Source organism: Ostrea edulis, chromosome 1, assembly GCF_947568905.1.
Source record: "Ostrea edulis chromosome 1, xbOstEdul1.1, whole genome shotgun sequence".
Lineage (NCBI taxonomy): Eukaryota > Metazoa > Mollusca > Bivalvia > Ostreida > Ostreidae > Ostrea > Ostrea edulis.
In genome coordinates this window covers 25154364-25174676 of record NC_079164.1, presented here as the reverse complement: position 1 = coordinate 25174676, position 20313 = coordinate 25154364, and the positions used below count along the sequence as shown (strand labels likewise).

The 20313-nt window shown below is 35.8% G+C and overlaps 1 protein-coding gene and 1 pseudogene across 1 annotated transcript; one reads left to right on the top strand and one right to left on the bottom strand.

Moving 5' to 3' along the window:
• Positions 1 to 8136: 8136 nt before the first annotated feature.
• LOC125652792 (P2X purinoceptor 7-like) lies at positions 8137 to 10076 on the top strand. Its single transcript, XM_056153130.1, has 3 exons — positions 8137 to 8744; positions 9610 to 9831; positions 9923 to 10076. Exons 1-3 carry the CDS (start codon positions 8527 to 8529, stop codon positions 10074 to 10076), a joined length of 594 nt encoding a protein of 197 aa, XP_056009105.1. The 5' UTR covers positions 8137 to 8526.
• Positions 9828 to 16915, bottom strand: LOC125663772 (uncharacterized; annotated as a pseudogene).
• Positions 16916 to 20313: the final 3398 nt, after the last annotated feature.

Sequence of the window (20313 nt, the reverse complement as noted above, 5' to 3'; positions counted from 1 at the left end):
CTATATACTATCTGCAAACACTACATTGGGGGGGGGGGGGGTATTTTTGTAGTATTTTATATTTCATCATTTTGCAAGCATGTAAAGCATAATGATATTTAAATGATTTAACTTTCTTGGTTTACCCAATACATATGTGGTAGTGCGAGTGATATGGCTTAGTGGAGCTCAGTGATTGTTGTTACATTACATTGTAGACCTTAATTTACAGAGACTTATCCCCACGTGTTCTTTCTTTTCTAATACTATCCGCCATATGCCTAATATTTGCTTCTTATGCCACATCTTTTGTGTTAACAGTAAAGAAATTGTAAATAAAAAAAAAATAAAAATTAAAAAAAAGTTTTTTAAAAAACACCCTATCCCCGGAAAACGGTACGACATGCCAGAACTACGAATGTCCACGTATATTTACAAACAACAAAACATCTTACCTTAGAACATATATAAGTATCTTTCGTTATTTTCTTCACATTCAGCTGATGTTGAGGCCTATGACACAAGGCAATCCACCGCATACACTTCTGTAGATCTGTCTTTGGTTTTGGGAAGGGTATGAATATGGCTCCGTTTAACTTCTCTGGATACCTTGTGTCTGATTTACAAGTCCCAAAAGAACAATGTTTCACCATTTTTCTTTCAAAAAGCTGGGGTTTATACTTCTAACTTGTAAAAATAGTAGGGGTACATTATTACATGCTGCATTTTCAGTAAATGCATTGGCTGGTTGACGAGATGGAAGATGCCTTGCCTTCTTAAATTCTAATGTTTTTGCATCGCATGGATCTGGAAATTCGGCAGTTGGTTGGTTCATTATGATTGACGAAATGCTAAATAAATAAATAAATAAATATATATATATATATATATATATATATATATATATATATATATATATTTGTACATGTAGCAGTCAGATCCCTGCAGCTGCATGAAGAACAATATTAGTGCAGGTATGTTGAAACATTCATTGAAGATTAGTTGAGACATTTGTTTATCATCAATACCAATAGCATATGCCAATTAGTCCAAGAATAACAATTAAAAATGGGCAAGTACTATATACTATCTGCAAACACTACATTGGGGGGGGGGGGGGGGGGGGGGTATTTTTGTAGTATTTTATATTTCATCATTTTGCAAGCATGTAAAGCATAATGATATTTAAATGATTTAACTTTCTTGGTTTACCCAATACATATGTGGTAGTGCGAGTGATATGGCTTAGTGGAGCTCAGTGATTGTTGTTACATTACATTGTAGACCTTAATTTACAGAGACTTATCCCCACGTGTTCTTTCTTTTCTAATACTATCCGCCATATGCCTAATATTTGCTTCTTATGCCACATCTTTTGTGTTAACAGTAAAGAAATTGTAAATAAAAAAAAAATAAAAATTAAAAAAAAGTTTTTTAAAAAACACCCTATCCCCGGAAAACGGTACGACATGCCAGAACTACGAATGTCCACGTATATTTACAAACAACAAAACATCTTACCTTAGAACATATATAAGTATCTTTCGTTATTTTCTTCACATTCAGCTGATGTTGAGGCCTATGACACAAGGCAATCCACCGCATACACTTCTGTAGATCTGTCTTTGGTTTTGGGAAGGGTATGAATATGGCTCCGTTTAACTTCTCTGGATACCTTGTGTCTGATTTACAAGTCCCAAAAGAACAATGTTTCACCATTTTTCTTTCAAAAAGCTGGGGTTTATACTTCTAACTTGTAAAAATACCCGAGTAGGGGTACATCATTACATGCTGCATTTTCAGTAAATGCATTGGCTGGTTGACGAGATGGAAGATGCCTTGCCTTCTTAAATTCTAATGTTTTTGCATCGCATGGATCTGGAAATTCGGCCGTTGGTTGGTTCATTATGATTGACGAAATGCTAAATAATATATATATATATATATATATATATATATATATATATATATATATATATATTTGTACATGTAGCAGTCAGATCCCTGCAGCTGCATGAAGAACAATATTAGTGCAGGTATGTTGAAACATTCATTGAAGATTAGTTGAGACATTTGTTTATCATCAATACCAATAGCATATGCCAATTAGTCCAAGAATAACAATTAAAAATGGGCAAGTACTATATACTATCTGCAAACACTACATTGGGGGGGGGGGGGGGTATTTTTGTAGTATTTTATATTTCATCATTTTGCAAGCATGTAAAGCATAATGATATTTAAATGATTTAACTTTCTTGGTTTACCCAATACATATGTGGTAGTGCGAGTGATATGGCTTAGTGGAGCTCAGTGATTGTTGTTACATTACATTGTAGACCTTAATTTACAGAGACTTATCCCCACGTGTTCTTTCTTTTCTAATACTATCCGCCATATGCCTAATATTTGCTTCTTATGCCACATCTTTTGTGTTAACAGTAAAGAAATTGTAAATAAAAAAAAAATAAAAATTAAAAAAAAGTTTTTTAAAAAACACCCTATCCCCGGAAAACGGTACGACATGCCAGAACTACGAATGTCCACGTATATTTACAAACAACAAAACATCTTACCTTAGAACATATATAAGTATCTTTCGTTATTTTCTTCACATTCAGCTGATGTTGAGGCCTATGACACAAGGCAATCCACCGCATACACTTCTGTAGATCTGTCTTTGGTTTTGGGAAGGGTATGAATATGGCTCCGTTTAACTTCTCTGGATACCTTGTGTCTGATTTACAAGTCCCAAAAGAACAATGTTTCACCATTTTTCTTTCAAAAAGCTGGGGTTTATACTTCTAACTTGTAAAAATAGTAGGGGTACATCATTACATGCTGCATTTTCAGTAAATGCATTGGCTGGTTGACGAGATGGAAGATGCCTTGCCATTCTAATGTTTTTGCCTCGCATGGATCTGGAAACTCGGCAGTTGGTTGGTTCATTATGATTGACGAAATGCTAAATATATATATATATATATATATATATATATATATATATTTGTACATGTAGCAGTCAGATCCCTGCAGCTGCATGAAGAACAATATTAGTGCAGGTATGTTGAAACATTCATTGAAGATTAGTTGAGACATTTGTTTATCATCAATACCAATAGCATATGCCAATTAGTCCAAGAATAACAATTAAAAATGGGCAAGTACTATATACTATCTGCAAACACTACATTGGGGGGGGGGGGGGGGGGTATTTTTGTAGTATTTTATATTTCATCATTTTGCAAGCATGTAAAGCATAATGATATTTAAATGATTTAACTTTCTTGGTTTACCCAATACATATGTGGTAGTGCGAGTGATATGGCTTAGTGGAGCTCAGTGATTGTTGTTACATTACATTGTAGACCTTAATTTACAGAGACTTATCCCCACGTGTTCTTTCTTTTCTAATACTATCCGCCATATGCCTAATATTTGCTTCTTATGCCACATCTTTTGTGTTAACAGTAAAGAAATTGTAAATAAAAAAAAAATAAAAATTAAAAAAAAGTTTTTTAAAAAACACCCTATCTCCGGAAAACGGTACGACATGCCAGAACTACGAATGTCCACGTATATTTACAAACAACAAAACATCTTACCTTAGAACATATATAAGTATCTTTCGTTATTTTCTTCACATTCAGCTGATGTTGAGGCCTATGACACAAGGCAATCCACCGCATACACTTCTGTAGATCTGTCTTTGGTTTTGGGAAGGGTATGAATATGGCTACGTTTAACTTCTCTGGATACCTTGTGTCTGATTTACAAGTCCCAAAAGAACAATGTTTCACCATTTTTCTTTCAAAAAGCTGGAGTTTATACTTCTAACTTGTAAAAATACCCGAGTAGGGGTACATCATTACATGCTGCATTTTCAGTAAATGCATTGGCTGGTTGACGAGATGGAAGATGCCTTGCCTTCTTAAATTCTAATGTTTTTGCATCGCATGGGTCTGGATACTCAGCAGTTGGTTCATTATGATTGAAGAAATGCTATATATATACACACACTTCTGTAGATCTGTCTTTGGTTTTGGGAAGGTTATGAATATGGCTCCGCTTCGCTTCTCTGGATACCTTGTGTTTGATTTACAAGTCCCAAAAGAACAATGTTTCACCATTTTTCTTTCAAAAATATCTCAAAATTCACACTAAATCAATCGATATTTTAGTATTTACAATACTAAATAATGGCGGATGTCCGAGATTTGTCCGACGCTCGTGTTGGTGGGCGGAGCTTATTTTTCAGCGTATATCATTGGTCAAAATATAAGGTCACGAACTTCACTGGATCAGTGTATTACCTTAATATTGCACAGTTAAGAAATGCATGCTGACATTGCAAACCTTCTCACCTTAGATGCCAATATTGATGAATTCTCGTCTATTTTGGAGTGTTTTGAGTGAAAGGGTATATAATTTAACAACTAAATACTTTAGCTTTATAATAAAAGGGTTATTGAACTTGTATTGGTGAATATTGGCACTCGTTGGCTGCATAGGCGCCTGGGTCAAGGATATTGCACTATAACCTATATGTAAACAATGGAGGAAATTCGAACCACGAATAAATATTTCTCTCTGATCTATGGTGTCTCTTTATACATTTTTTCATGTTCCAGGAAGCTTAAATACACGTGTCATTATCACAAAACACTAATTTATCCACGTTTTAAAAAATGTCTTATCCCACTGCTTCATAATATATAACAAGGCTTGCAACTCAATCTACCCCTTTCCGTACCCCATGACAGATATTTGTCGATTAAAAGTTATTTACACTGCTTACCAGCCAGTTTCTGGGCCCCATTAGGAATTTTAGGGCCGCTGGACAGCCTGGTACTGTTTACGCACTTCCGTGATTAGAGATTTGAATGAGATGACTCTGGACAGAAAAAAATTATTAAAAATATACAACGGATAGACAGCTGTTATTAGAGGATTTTAATTATTAAAGAAGAATTACTGGGAGTGAATGGGGCCCAGAAACTGGCTGGTAAGCAGTGTAAATAACTTTTAATCGACAAATATCTGTCATGGGGTACGGAAAGGGGTAGATTGAGTTGCAAGCCTTGTTATATATTATGAAGCAGTGGGATAAGACATTTTTAAAAAACGTGGATAAATTAGTGTTTTGTGATAATGATACGTGTATTTAAGCTTCCTGGAACATGAAAAAATGTATAAAGAGACACCATAGATCAGAGAGAAATATTTATTCGTGGTTCGAATTTCCTCCATTGTTTACATATAGGTTATAGTGCAATATCCTTGACCCGGGCGCCTATGGTTGGCTGTCAAAATGCACTCGCAAGCTCGTGCATTTTCACAGCCAACTCGTGCCAATATAATTCACCAATATAAGTTCAATAGCCCTATATTATCATCTGATTGATTAAATAAAGTTTAACGTCCCTCTGGAGAATATTTCAATCATGGAGACGCGTCACCACTGGCGGTGAAGGGCTGCAAAATTTAGGCCTATGTTCGGCGCTTATTGTCATTGAGCAGGGAGGGATCTTTATCGTGTCATACGAGAACTCGAATTTTGCGGTCTCGTCCGAAGGACCGTCCCATTTAGTCGCCTCTTACGACAAGCAAGGGGACATATTCTAACCCGGATCCCCAGAGGACTTTTATCATTTGAAATGACCTCTTTCTATATAAAGATAAGCAAACAATCTATTGCAAGTTTCACCATATATATATAATATCTTTTAATATTACCAGCCCGTCCGTTCCGTGTGGGTCCTCACTAAATGGGACGGTCCTTCGGAAGAGACGTTTCCATATGAGTGAAATATTCTCGAGAGGGACGTACACTGTAAAACAAAAATCAATCAACCAATGGATCTTCTTTCTTGCGCCTAAACCTGTGCGAGACCGTTCTCCGTAACCGGTTGTTGAAAGTTCTGACCATGAACATGAAAACTGTTATAACTTAAAACCGGAACTAATAGTGAAATGGGATGACAGGACCTACAAACTAGTATCAAGATCCTGTGACCTTGACCTGACTTTAGAACATAAAATAGGCATTACTCAAGAACCATGTCTTATAGATATGGGATCTTCAGAAAGGATGATGGGGATCTACGAATTGGTATTTATTCAAGGACAAATCACTCCACTGACCTTGAACATACAAACTCATAATTTTAGAACTGGAATTGATATAGAGATATGGGACCTTCAGAAACGATGATCTGCAAAGTAGTAATAAGGTAAACTAACTCCCTTGACCTTAGATTATAAACTTTGTATTACGTAAGAGTTAGGTCTAATAAAGAGATTGGCTCTTCTGAAGTAATAAAAGGATGATGGGATCTACCATTTGGTTTCATGATCGAGTGACTCTGACTTTGAACATAATTCTGGTATTGACTGATAGACATGGGATTTTCAGAAATGATAAAAGGGTGTTGTGACCTACAATCTGGTGTCTCCAGTGATTTACAATCTCGTGTCTCCAGTGACTTTGACCTTGATTATAAACTTGTTTCACTGTAGAACCGGTGTTGTAGCATAGAATTTCCCCCCGGAAAAACGTGCCCGGGATAGACATACCCCCGGAAAGATGGACCTGGCATATAATTTTCCCTACTGGCCTAGGAAGAATTAACCCGGGTCCAATATGAGTGACATTGCTGGCTTACCTACAGGACATTCACCGATAGGTTCAAGTTTTGAATTCCGACAATTAATAGAAACAAATTGCATGCCATAGCTTTGGCAGATCCATGCCCCAGTTTCCCATCATGACCCCTTGTTATGGAAAAGGGAGGGGATAATATTATACCATGTGATTATATAATTACATGTTTAGTAGACAGTGTTGAAGATGCAAAAGGAATTATTTCTAAGGGAATTACATGTAGTAACATGCCAGAAAAAGATGCTGTGGCGACAGAACTTCATTTTTAATATGAATTCTGTCAAAGGCGATAGGCTAAATATGAAAAAGAACTTGATACATTGTCAGAATGGGTTAAAAACAAACGAGGAAACCAGAAGTGATAAAAGAATTAGATAGGTTACATGACGAATGTGTTTTGGTTCCAGCTGACAAAGCTATAGTAACAAAATTGTCTGTGTTTGTAAGGCTTATTATCAACTGTATTTTAAACGAATTTGACATTATAATTCCACATTTGGTAATCGTACTTATACTCCAACTGCCCTTTCAAAAAATGAAATTCTTCAAAACCATGCTTCAGTTTTAGACACATTTAATATTCCAGTCAATGGGTCGAATGAATGCAAGGTGAAGATAACGAACAGTGATCAATCTCATAACTCCTACAAGCAATACAAAATAGATAGTTGGGCAAACACGGACCCCTGGACACACCAGAGGTGGGATCAGGTGCCTAGGAGGAGTAAGCATCCCCTGTTCACCGGTCACACCCGCCGTGAGCCCCATATCCTGATCAGGTAAATGGAGTTATCCGCAGTCAAAATCAGTGTGCCAAGAACGGCTTAACAATCGGTATGAAACACGTCAGACAGCATTTGACCCAATGCGAGGTTGTATTGACGAACTAGATCGTTATAACGACCATAGAATTTGCGAAATGCTGACTTCAATCGAGACTGTTGAAATCCCTGTACCATCAACTTGTTTGTCAGTAACTTACCTCTATTTAAAAACTGACTATACCCAGAACAAGCTCTTGCATATCGAATCAGATGAGATATATAAACACCATATGCAGGTGATAATGGAATATTGCTACATAAATGTGGGAAGTTGATGGAGAAGCTGAAATCATCCCGTTTGTCATAGAGTTGAGTTGTTAGTTTGCCGTTAATGTCTACTTTCAATAAAATATCTAAGTATGAAGCAGAAGTGGACGACTCTGTGGTGTCCTTTATTTCGAGTTCACAGGGATATATCAAATCGACATATGAATGCAAGCTATCATTGTTAATAGACAAAACGTCATCGATATATCTAAAAGTCGAATTGAAGGTCACAGCGAGAGATTTTTCCTTCTCACGTAGAAGTTTTTGAATAAATTCTGCTTCATATGAATATAAAAACAGGTCAGCTAACAAAGGAGCACAATTCGTGGCATTTCGTGCCCATGGGAATTCCAACAGACTGTTGGAAGACCTGATCACCAAAGACCACAAAGATATTGTCAATGAGGAACTCTAGCATATTTTTTATTTCAACTTCAGAGTACTTGTGCGTGGAATCAGAGTGGTGTTTAACAAAGTAAGTTTTTGAATGACTCATCACTAGATATGAATATTTCTGTTTTCCGTTTTTGTTGAAGAAGCAACTGTCTATGATGTCAAAAAGTCTAGTCTTTAAAGAGTCCGTGAAGTCAAAGTCAAAGTTTTGATTAATTGGTGTAGAATAACACGAAAGTCAATATCCCAAAATTTTACAGTCAATATAGCGGCGATAAGGAAATTATTCCCGTTCAAAGTTGTCGATTTTCGCACCTGATTAAAACCAATCAAGGCAACTTCCGGTTGTACTATTATTAGCAAAATACTTGCGTGACGTCACTTTACATCAGCTTTGAAATGGCAACTGTAAACGATAACAGCGTAACCTCGGATTCTTCGTCGGATATTGACCTACACATGTCATTTGAGATATCATCCTTCGAAGAAGAACACGAGGAACATCAGCAGGACATAGTCCCATATCGGTTTGAACCTGAAGCGACTGATCTTAGCGAATCGGATGGTTCAAGCGAAGACGAAGTCGACGACCAGCACAGACTAGAAAATACAGATTGGTACAACTTTCCCTATCTTTTATTTGTTACCCATGTAATTAAATTGATAAAATATATCTATAAACTTTATAACTTCACAGCTTATGCGTGTAGAAAAAAAATAATTGTATCCACGCTATTGAAAACGTTTGGCCATTGATCAGGTCCAGCACAGTTTCTTCATTTAGCTCTCATTATAAACGTAATTATAATAGCTTGATTAAGCTAGATTAAATTGAATTTGTTAAGTGTAGTGGCGTAGCCAAGAAGTCGCATGACAATTTTTGAACGTGTTTTTACTTTGAAGTGACCACAACACTGTCCTGATTAGAGTTCATAACAAAAAGTCAATCATTTTAAGAATGTTAATGAAAAGAAAATTTCTTCTGTGTTGTTAACTGTCCACTACCCTGTGTGCGTTGAAACATACATGTAGATAACAGGGTTTTGACAAAATATGAGGAAATGGGTATATATTATAGTATAATAGTACCCATTTGCTCATACTGTGTCAAAACCCCGTGGATAAGTATGATGACTTTACAATTTGGAATTCGATCGCCAATCCATTATTATTTTGATCCTTGTTAACTTTTATTTTATTCTGATGATTGGATAAATGTTGCTCAACAACTTTTAAAATAATCCTCAACAATCAAAATACTGAAGGATCAGTTTAAGAATTATTTTTTTGTTTACAATGTGTTGTATTGACATCAAGGAAATTGCTAAATAAAGAGAGTGCTGCACCTGGTAATCATGTAATTAAGCTGCCATGTAATATTTTACCTGCTTTTCTATTTGTCTTCAGGAAATTAATTCATAGCAAATACTTCATTAACTAATGATTCAGTAATACATGTTGATAATGCAATTACAATTTTAGGTGCAATTGTGGATCATGCACACCCATGCCCACAGCATTAGAAAGCAAATGCTGCTCTGAAATTCCACAGATTGTCGAGAAAATTGAGTCTTATAGTGATGATTTAACCTGCATTACAAGACATCCTGGATTCCAGACTGTTTGTCTAGACGTCTTTGTCCTGGAGACTGCATACTACCAGTATCGTTCTCAGTATGGAGATATACAGAACAGCATGAATGAGTAAGAATGATGTTTTATTATCAATAATTATTAGGAATTCAACAAAAGTGGTGTATTCAGTTGTGTAACAATTTATACATTTTTATCATAGGAGAAACAGATATACCGCATATCGTCAACTAGCTCGTTGGTGTTGGGGCTACTTAGGAAAGAGTGTTCGAGTCCCCCTCCCCTCCTGTGCAGTAACAAAGATCCGTGAGACATTCAGCTCAGAGGAGTATCACGGATATCAAGACCCAGAATGAGTAAGCATAATTTGACTCAAAGTAAAACATTTTTTAAAAAGTTTAAAAAAAGCAATATTTCTCATGATGAAAAAAATATTTATAATATTATACAAAAGTTAAAAACATAAGCAAGAAAAAGAACACTAAAAATAAAAAATATCTGTAAAGATATCTATTTTTTAATTAGAATAATTTAAATCAATGAAAGCATCAGCTACAAAATAAATCCTGCACCCAGGAATGGGACGTGGGCCCTGCTTACATGTTTCCATGTCTTTAATGACTATACAAGGGGAATTATTTACACTATAGCTACATACTATGACACTAAAAATAAAGCAATCTAATACTAAGTTATTTACATATGCAATATACTACACAACTATATACATGATGGACGTGATAAAGTTTTGTTCATTGCACATGTTCATCACACTTCTCTTCTATACTGGTGTCTCTTTCCTCCTAAAACGAGATCTGAAATGCTGCACTGCCTCACTTTTTTCAGGATGCACAAAGTTACTGCAAAGTGGTGGTGGTTGTATTTCTGGCAAGCAGGAGACAGGTGGTTGATGGGGTGATGTAGCATCAACTGAAGCTTCCATGGATGCGAATGTCTCAGTCATCAATGAAGTTACATACCCTGAAATGAAGTCAATATGCAATAACTGTGTCATATGAGAATCTTAATTTCTACTCTTCTAGGTGCTCATTGTTTTCCATAAATTCAAATAAAAATTTTTAAATTCTTTATACTGTTTCTATTTTATTGGTATATATATATATATATATATATATATATATATAGACTTTATTTAGGCATTCCCATTAGTCAAGAGAGGAAGAGAGAAAAAGAGGAGAGGAAAGGAGTATTGTTGTAGTACCATATGTTGAATCTACAGTTCTCTTTCGCACACTGTACTCTCCATGCTTAAACTTGGGAAAGCTGATCTTGAACTGCATGTTCCCTTCCTTTGTAGCAGCCTGCACTCTTGACGTATTTTCATTGAAATGAAGAGCAGCAACGATCAACCTTAAAACAATATTGCTATAAAATTACTTATCTTAAACATGCTTTGGTCAATTCAACTTAATTAGTAGATTATCATACAGGAGCACAAAAAATATGGAAGGATTTTATTTATATATATATATTTCCCGAGAGAGAAAAAAATTAATGACAAACGACATCACAGTGTTAATCAAGTTAAAATTCAAAGAATCCTTGGTAGAAGATACAAAACCAACATTCTGTGACTTTAATCATTCACTCATGTCACTGGGAAGCAAGTTTGTTTGAAATTGTAAATTTTGCGAAAATAAAAAAAATATCGAGGTGACTCCCTTTTTTTGAGGGGCGGTAGGGGTTGTTGATCTATCAATTGATTTTATTTGGCCTTGCATAAAATATACAAGCAGCATGGGTTATTGAACATTCATGAAATTTCTGAAGCATAAACATACCTGCAGTACATGCCATAGTAAGAGAAGGCCACCATTTTGGGGGCAAAGTGGTTGACAGTACTATGGAATGCCTCTATCTGTGATGTCTGGTACAATGGGGATAGCTTGGGAATGTCCCTTTTCATCTGATTGGACAAGATGATGTCACTAATCTTCTCACTTGCTTTTGATCCTTTTTGAAAATGATATAAGAAAAAATTAGTAAAAATGAAATCAATAAACATTCGCAGTTTTTAATAAGGCTCAACACTTTTATAAAAACCATAATATGCTAACAAAAGAAAATGTTTAATTATCAACAGACCTATGTAAAGAACAAGAGGCCCACAGGCCTTAATGGGGCACCTAAGGATCATAGCCCATACGGGGTGCCTGAACCCATGAATTTCACAATACAGGTAGAAAGCTTTATGGACATCATAATCATGCCTTTAGTGTTTCTCAGTTCTGTATGGAAGTAGAAGAAGAAAAATTTCTAAGATTTAATACATTTTCACTGCGTGTCCATATTGACCCCACCAAAGCGCCAGGAGTCATAAACTTCACAAGTTAGAGATTTTCATAGACGTTAAAATCATGCAATTAGTTTTTCGCGAATGTATATGGGAGTAGAGGAGATTTCCCAATATTTAATACATTTTCACTATATGGCCCCACCTTAGGACCTGAACCCCTGACCTAGGGATCATCAAATTTACAACTTAATGGGCTACCCAATCATTCTAAATATCTGTTATTTGCAATTTAGTATCAATAGCATGAAAGAGGATGTCTTTTGAATGTTTAAAACTCTATACCAAATTTGGTCTTGTCCTGGAGTCAGAACCCCTACCCTGGGGATCATGAAAGTTAAAATTTTGGTAGAGGCTTTCCTGTTCTACATTACTATGTATTTAGTTTTTCTCACACACATGTGGATATAAAGAAAATTTGTCAAATTTGGGCAGTTTTTGTCCTGCCCCTTAGACTCCAGGAGTGCAGGAATCCTTAAATTTACAATTTATGTCCACCTTGTTCCAAAAATGCTACATACCAAAGTTGAAAAGAATTGGCATGGTAGACATCAAAAAGTAAAAAATGTTCAATTGTTAACGCATGACGAAGGACGACGACCGCAGACCAATTGCAATAGGTCATTCGAGTAAACTTTGGTGATCTAAAATTTTAACAAGTGGTTCTACCTGGTTTTATCCACTTCTTCTTTCGTTCGTCGCCATAAAGCATGCCATGGGCACACGATGGGAATAGCTCATTGTGTCCCTCATGCTTGTTGTGAACATGGTTTTCAACGGATTCCCACTTTGCCCACATCAAGTCCCCATCCCCATTAGGTGTAGAGGCTGCTACCCAATATAGGTGATTTGTCAGGCTCCTGCTCCACTTCGATAGCTGTCCACATTCACTCTGTTTGGCGGCAGCCAGGACTTTTTTCTTTAAACCTACATTGAATAAACAGGACAAACTCAGATAATTCTCAATGCATATTTTCTACAGTTCTCTCCAAACTTCAAATAATTAAGCATGCATAGCTATGTGTCTAGTAAATGTCTGCAAATGTTGCGAGCATAAATCAGAGTGAACAATTAAAAATATTACCTTTAGCAACATGCCACACATCATAGTAATGAGTGGTCTCGGGTAAATTTTCCCTGATCCACTTCTGGATTTGTAGATGGCGGTCAGTCACGATCGTCCCTATCTCCAGATCGTTATTTTTTACCCAGTCAACAGCACGCTCGAGACCTCTTTTCTCCATACCATTACTATTTTTCACTTCATTACTCTACAAAATTGTATAACAATATAAATAAGGAGAAAAAGTAAACCACATCTCACACACAACATCAAGAACTTGAAATCACAAATACAACTTTCAAAATAAACTTCTTAAAATAGATGTTTAAATATCATAAATAAAGACTAGTTAATGTCAAATCTTTCCTTTCATTCATTTATGCAAATACCTGAACTAGCTGGATGTCAATCACAATTCCTTTTTCAAGGTCAATAGTGCTGTAGGAGCCAAACTTGGCACAGTGACCAAGGGAGTCAGCTCGCCCATCTCCACCAACAATCAGTGGCTCCCCTCGTTCCACCGCTTGCCTGGCATACGTCTCCTGGTGTCTGTTCCACACACGAGCAATGACAGGAAACAGCACAGATGCCCGGTGGGAATAAAATGTTCTACTTGTTATGGTTGCAACTCCCATAAACTGCAGAACCCGCAGAACTTTAGCAGCAAGGGCTCCAGAGAACAGAATGCTGGCAGATAATCCGAGGTTTCCTACAGGAATGTTTCCAAGGGAGGGCTGGCTACTCCATTGCCAAGTAAATCCACAGAATTCACACTCTGCACTAATCCTGGCCATCGTCCCTATCACCTGATGAACAGTGGCTGTGGCGTGTCTATGGCACCTCTTGCAGCTACTGAATAGCTCCAACAACTTTGATCTGGACACTATAAACTTTTCTTCATCCAGTGGGTTGTAGGGCTTTTCATTGCTAAAACATTTCAAATTAAACTGATTATATAGCTTAGGTTTTCCTTAGTACTTCAACTGATAGGATTTTTCAGACACTTTTTTCAACAATAGATATATAATGTTGTTTTGTTTTAATAGAAAATAGTTCAGAATTACATAATCAATTTTTTTTTTTAAATTTCTACAACTTCAATCTGAATTTACTTAGAATGCTAATTTTCCCCCCTCAACTAAACACTTGAATTCTCACAGAATGCAAAATAGAGCTTACTTATTATTATGGATATGAGAATCATCTGAACTGGCACAGCCACTAGATGGTTCATACAGTGAGGCAGCCTCACTCCCTACTTCCTCTATTGACTCTCCCCCACTTGACAAATCCAGGACAGGAACTGCTGCTGGTGGTACTTGTGGAGTGGGCAAGTCATCCCTGCCATTAAATTGTACACCAATGCTGCGAACACGTGGTTGGAGATTAACTTGCAGCCCTGGAGAGTAAAATGGCCATTAACAATCTGCCCAATTGTAAAAAGTGACTTTTTTTTGAGTAACAAAATACAAACAGGAGAGAATTGATTTGTATTAAAATTTCTATTTTATCTAAAACTTTTTATCGTGTTTCTGGTTTTTTTTAATTGTAACAAAAACATGAATAAACATTAACTGTACATAGAATCAATTCACTGATATAATATTATTGTCTGTAAACATTAAATTTGACCTTTCTCTTTATTCTTTGCAGCCACTTGGATCTTAACACTGCGTTTCCTAGGTTCTTCTGTCTGACAGGCCATTGATATGCTACTCTCTTCCTAAAATAGATATAAATATTGAGTATTCTGTAGAATATGCAAATGCTAACACTTTTTAAACAATTTTAACTAGTTTTACTGTTTCAGAAATGTTTGATTTATTAACCTACATTTGAAAACAGATTTCTGTTTTGACAATTTTCAAACATGATCTATAACCATTTCCAATCAATTGTTATAGAAATATGTGGAAATTGTTATTTGTGAAATTCTCCTACAGAGTTTAAACTTTAAGAATTATACCATTAGTCACGCGGGCTCCGGGATTTTGCTATTTCGGAACCCACCGAAGAATTTTGTAGCCCACCAACTCAAATAATGTAAAATAGTCTCACTATCAATATTAATATATATATATATATGTTTATCAGTGTTCATTCCATATCAACATCAAGCAAAGCATCCCAACCTCACTTTCCTCGAACCATGGACAGGGCTCGGAATTAACATATATGCTCGTCAGTCTGTGATTGGTTAAACGTCTGGCGGACTGACATTCATCTGTTTTAGTCAGTCCGATGGGACTGGTTAAATTTCTAAAGCATCATTTTGGAAAATGTATTTATGAATATGGATTATCACAATACCGAACCCGATATAAAATACTTTTTTGAGAAGAAACTGTACTGGCCATGTGGGTTACCAAGATTTCAATTGTACTCGCTCAACCCAAATTTCACTTGCATTTGGTGAGTGAACAGGTGTTAAGTTTAAACCCTGGTTTAAATTGATTTATGTAAACAGGAATACCTGAATGGGTGCTTGATGACTCTCAACATGCTCTTGTAGGTCTTCCTCTACTGGTATTTCTGTATTGTTGTCACACAGCAACTCTGTCAGTATCTATAATGAACCAATGCAACAATTGTTACAAGTGTAACCACATCCTTGAGGCTTGAGGAAATGCAGTACTAAGTCTAGGAAATTCTGGGTGGGGGTCTGGACCCCCCCCCCCCCCCCCCCCCGAATCCTCAATCTGAGCATGAAAGCAACAATGAAGCAAGAAACGTAGAAAACATAAGCATGCATCCCATCTCAATTTTTTTTGCCTGATAAAAAAAAAAATGTTTTACTGAGTACCATAGTCTAAATAAAGGAATAATGAATTGACAAGCAACTCATATAGATCCTTAGCTAAAAATTTACCTACACTCAAATTTTTGCAAGTATAGTAAATTAGTAATTAATTACGAAGATGAGATTCAACAAATAATCAGATAGGTATGCTATTTGCTTATGAGACAGGTGCATTGTACCCACTGCACTTCTGTGTCACTGTCTCGCCTCACTGATGCGTGAAGTCCAGCAATTCATGAAGTCAAAATAAAGGACATCTTTGTATTTAACATGTTACTGTACATTGATTTATATTGTTTCATATGGTAAATGGAAATGATTGCATTAGACATCGGCTACTTTCAGCTAGACATGTACATTGTTTATAAAGTTATTAAGTTGAAACCTGCATCGCTGTGGGAATAATACTTCTGAGTGTGTTTGATTAAAAAAACAACAACAACGAAGAACAGAAAAGAAAATTACCATGTTTTTTGCGCGCTTTGCATATGCTCTTCGTTCGGGCGGGGGGGGTCGTGAGCTGAGGAGACTGAAGAAAGGCGTCGTTGAGTTCATCCCTCTTCCGCTTAGGATATATCGATGGCACAGATCCCTTACGAAGACACTTATTCGCAGGAATGCCGAAGTCTTTCATCAGCGAAAAACGGGCCTCGTAGCAATCCTCGTTAAAATGTTCGCTACAAATCACTGTGTACTGCGATGGCCCAGGCCAGTCTGCCCTTGTTAGCTTTACAAAACGAACCCAGGCTGCTCGCTGACGCTGATCTTTTGGGAAAATATGCACCGAAACTCCATCTGCTTGTCTTTTGCTACAACCTGCCACAACGCACATCCGTCCTTTATTCTTACTAGCCATTTCGATGTTATAATCACTACCGAGCTCCACCAATTTTGCATTGAGAATGGCGCCAATGATGTTAGTTGGCGTCACTTCCGGTAGAGCCCGTTTTCGTTATCGTAAAGGTGTGGATTAGCAATATTTTGATATTTCGTGCAATAACTCGCATATTAAAAAGCACTGAGTGATCAGACTTGTTTTTTTTCTGTTCTTTATTATATAAACAATATTTAAAGAAACACTTTGAAAACGGCTTCACGGACACTTTAATTTATCGTGAGGAATGGTCGTGTACAGTATAGTGTTGCAAAGTCATAGGTTTTAATGCTATTGATATGACTTACTGTACCTATACTGGATTCCTAATTCACATAGATCCTTACACACAGAGATACATTGCTGAATCCAGTAAGTGCTCTACCAAACCCCTATCTTTGCTCCTCACGAAAATATTAACAGCTGTGAAGGAGAAACTTCAAACTTACTGTGCGACTACATATGCCAGAAGTGGAGTTAATCAAATGTGAATTCTAAAAAATTCAAGTAAGCTTGAAATAAAAAAACTTTCCCCAAATCTTACGACTTTTCAACACTATACTATTATATGACTCAAATTCATTTTTTTTTTCAATTTGAATTATGCATATCATTAATGTAAATATGCATTTTGTATTTAAAGATTTTGGTACATATTTAATCGACATTTTAAAAGAAATTTTGATGTCATAAAACCACTTTTTTCAGAAATAATTAAAAATGTATGATGACTTCCATGTAAAATATTGTTTTGTTGTATTTCAAATTATGTTTCATTGTATTTCAAATCCGATATAGTAAACAAAAAGATACCAACAGATATAATTGGAAGTTCGCAAATATACAATTAAAAAATAATGAAATTCAATTTTCTTTAAAAAATGATTTTAAAAATTTCAAAAATTAAAGGCAAATAGTTTTGATCTGAGGTCATTACAGATGGTTATATAAATACTTGATTGATTGAACGATATGGACGTTAAAGAAGAGTCAATCAACCTTAAAATAGATATTTTAAAAATATTGATCCTCTTCTCCACATCATCCTATATGTACATACAATACTTGGGTCATAAGTAAAAAAAAAAAAAACATATATACAGGAGTAAATACACTGTATGTATCATAATAGAAACTATTAACATTTCTAACAAGAGCATTTTCTTAAAAGTTATTAATATTTGAAAAATTAATGTATACAGCACATTATGTAAAACTATGATAATATAATGCTTCATTTACATATCACTGTCCTCTTGAGTAACTTAATCTTGCGCATCAGGGACAGGGAACATTCTTTTCAGACAAAACCCTGTGGCTGATATACACATGCTTCGCTAGTTTGGATTCCCGACCTATCCTCTTTTTCAACGGATCTACACGATATTGTCACAGATACAAAAAGGAAATTAAAATTAAGGTGGCTCACTACACCCAGAAATAGTTTCTCAAATCAGTACGAATTGATTTAATTATAAAAGATATGATGATATACAATAAGTTTATATGCCAAAAAGGCAAAAAATATATAAATCTGGATAAAAACATGATTTTCAAACAAATTATTTCAACACATAATGAACAAAAGACTCTGGGGCTACGATGTTAGACAAACAAATCGATCGATACAAATAATTTCACAAAACATTTAAATCGCCATCTTGTGACATGGTGTCATACACAGTATAAGCTTTAGTGTAGTGAGAGCGATCAGAATTTCATGACAGCAAGGGGGAAGTCAGAAAAGACAGTGGGGATCCCGGGATAGAAGTCGTAACAGGCTACTAAATGGGGCAACATGAATTTTCTTCGTAAAATATACATGTACATATTAACTAGATGAAACCCCGCGCAAGCGCGGGAAATCACAACTAAATGATATTACATACAGGAAGAACTTTTTTCATAATGCGTGTTTGAATTGTTGTGCACATGAGTTGAATGGACGGTATTTTTAATTTAAATGAATTTAAGAACAATTTTTGAATAATTGCATGCAATAGTTATGTTATATTTATGTATATCGTATACATGTACAGTAAATAAAACTTCATTATTAGAAATTTACCTGAAGCTCCATATCAAATGTTCCTTATGTAACTTAAATGATCGCTCTTCAAATGATTTTAAGAATGCAATTGTATTCCATCATGCGGAATAGTTGACCAAAGACAAAATGAACGGTCGTTCTTAATATCAAAATTTGAAACTCAGTATTGCGAAAGTGATTGTAATGGTAGTGTTTGTCCAGTGCGACAATTTAAGGGCAGTATTATGAATACACGTAGTTTCTTCTGAACTCGTAGCACAGGTTAATCCTGTAGGTGAATCACATGTATTCATGCGCCACATAAACAGAGCAACATGGCATCCTTTGAAGTTGGCGACTATGTTAAAATTGACGGTAAAGGGCATGCAATTGTAGCCAAAGTTGTTCCCAGAGGAGTTTGTTTTTATGAAATTAAAATAAGCGGCACGGCATTGACTTTGAAACAGAAATTTCAAGCGACAGACTTAAGTTTTATTCCTTAAACCGTGACGGAGCAAATGACGTCAAACAATAACAACGTGAAAAACGGAAAATTGCGCGTGCTGACATACATGTAGATACTAAATTGTCAACTTTCTAGTTTTATTACAAACATTATTCAAGTCTATCATAGATATTCCCGTTTCATTTGTTCTTGTAGTATGATGACATGACTTAATATTAAGATTTTAGGATTAAAATTTCAATTTAGCTATCACGTTGAAGTGTTTATCTTTAGATCGTATTTCTTGCGCTCAGGGACATTTTTCAGACGGTACATTAAGGCTAGGCTGACCTCGAAATGGAAACAATCACATGGAATGGAAAATAACTAAAATATGCGTTTATTGATAGTTGTGTGATAAATAGAATCTAACACTAGTACTTATATTATGTATGGCATATGAAATTTAGGAACTTCGTTGCCAGATTTAAATATTTCCCTCGCCAAGACTCGGGGAAATATTAAAACCGGCAACTCATTTCATATGCCATTGATCCTCTATATATGAATGACAAACAGAAAACTGGTACATTGTAAACAGTGGCCTGATTTCTTGGACATTGTCATGTAGTGTAAAACCTAATTTCGGTAAAATGTTTTAACTTTAAAAGTTATAAGGCGCAAACTTTCCAGAACAGCCCCCGGACCATTCAATATCTGACATATTGAACATTTTTCGAGTTATTACTTGCTTGCAAGATACATGTCCGTGTTTGCCCAACTATCTATTTTGTATTGCTTGTAGGAGTTATGAGATTGATCACTGTTCGTTATCTTCACCTTGCATGTATGTGTCATCACAAAACATGTTCAACCAAAATAAAACTATTTTGATTGATTGTATATGATTGTATCACGTCTCGCTCGAGAATATTTCGCTCATATGGAGACGTCACCAATGCCGGTGAAGGGCTGCAAAACTGAGGCCTATGCTTGGCGCTTATGGCCATTGAGCAGGAAGGGATATTTATCGTGCCACAGCTGCTGTTTCACGGGGCCTCAGTTTTT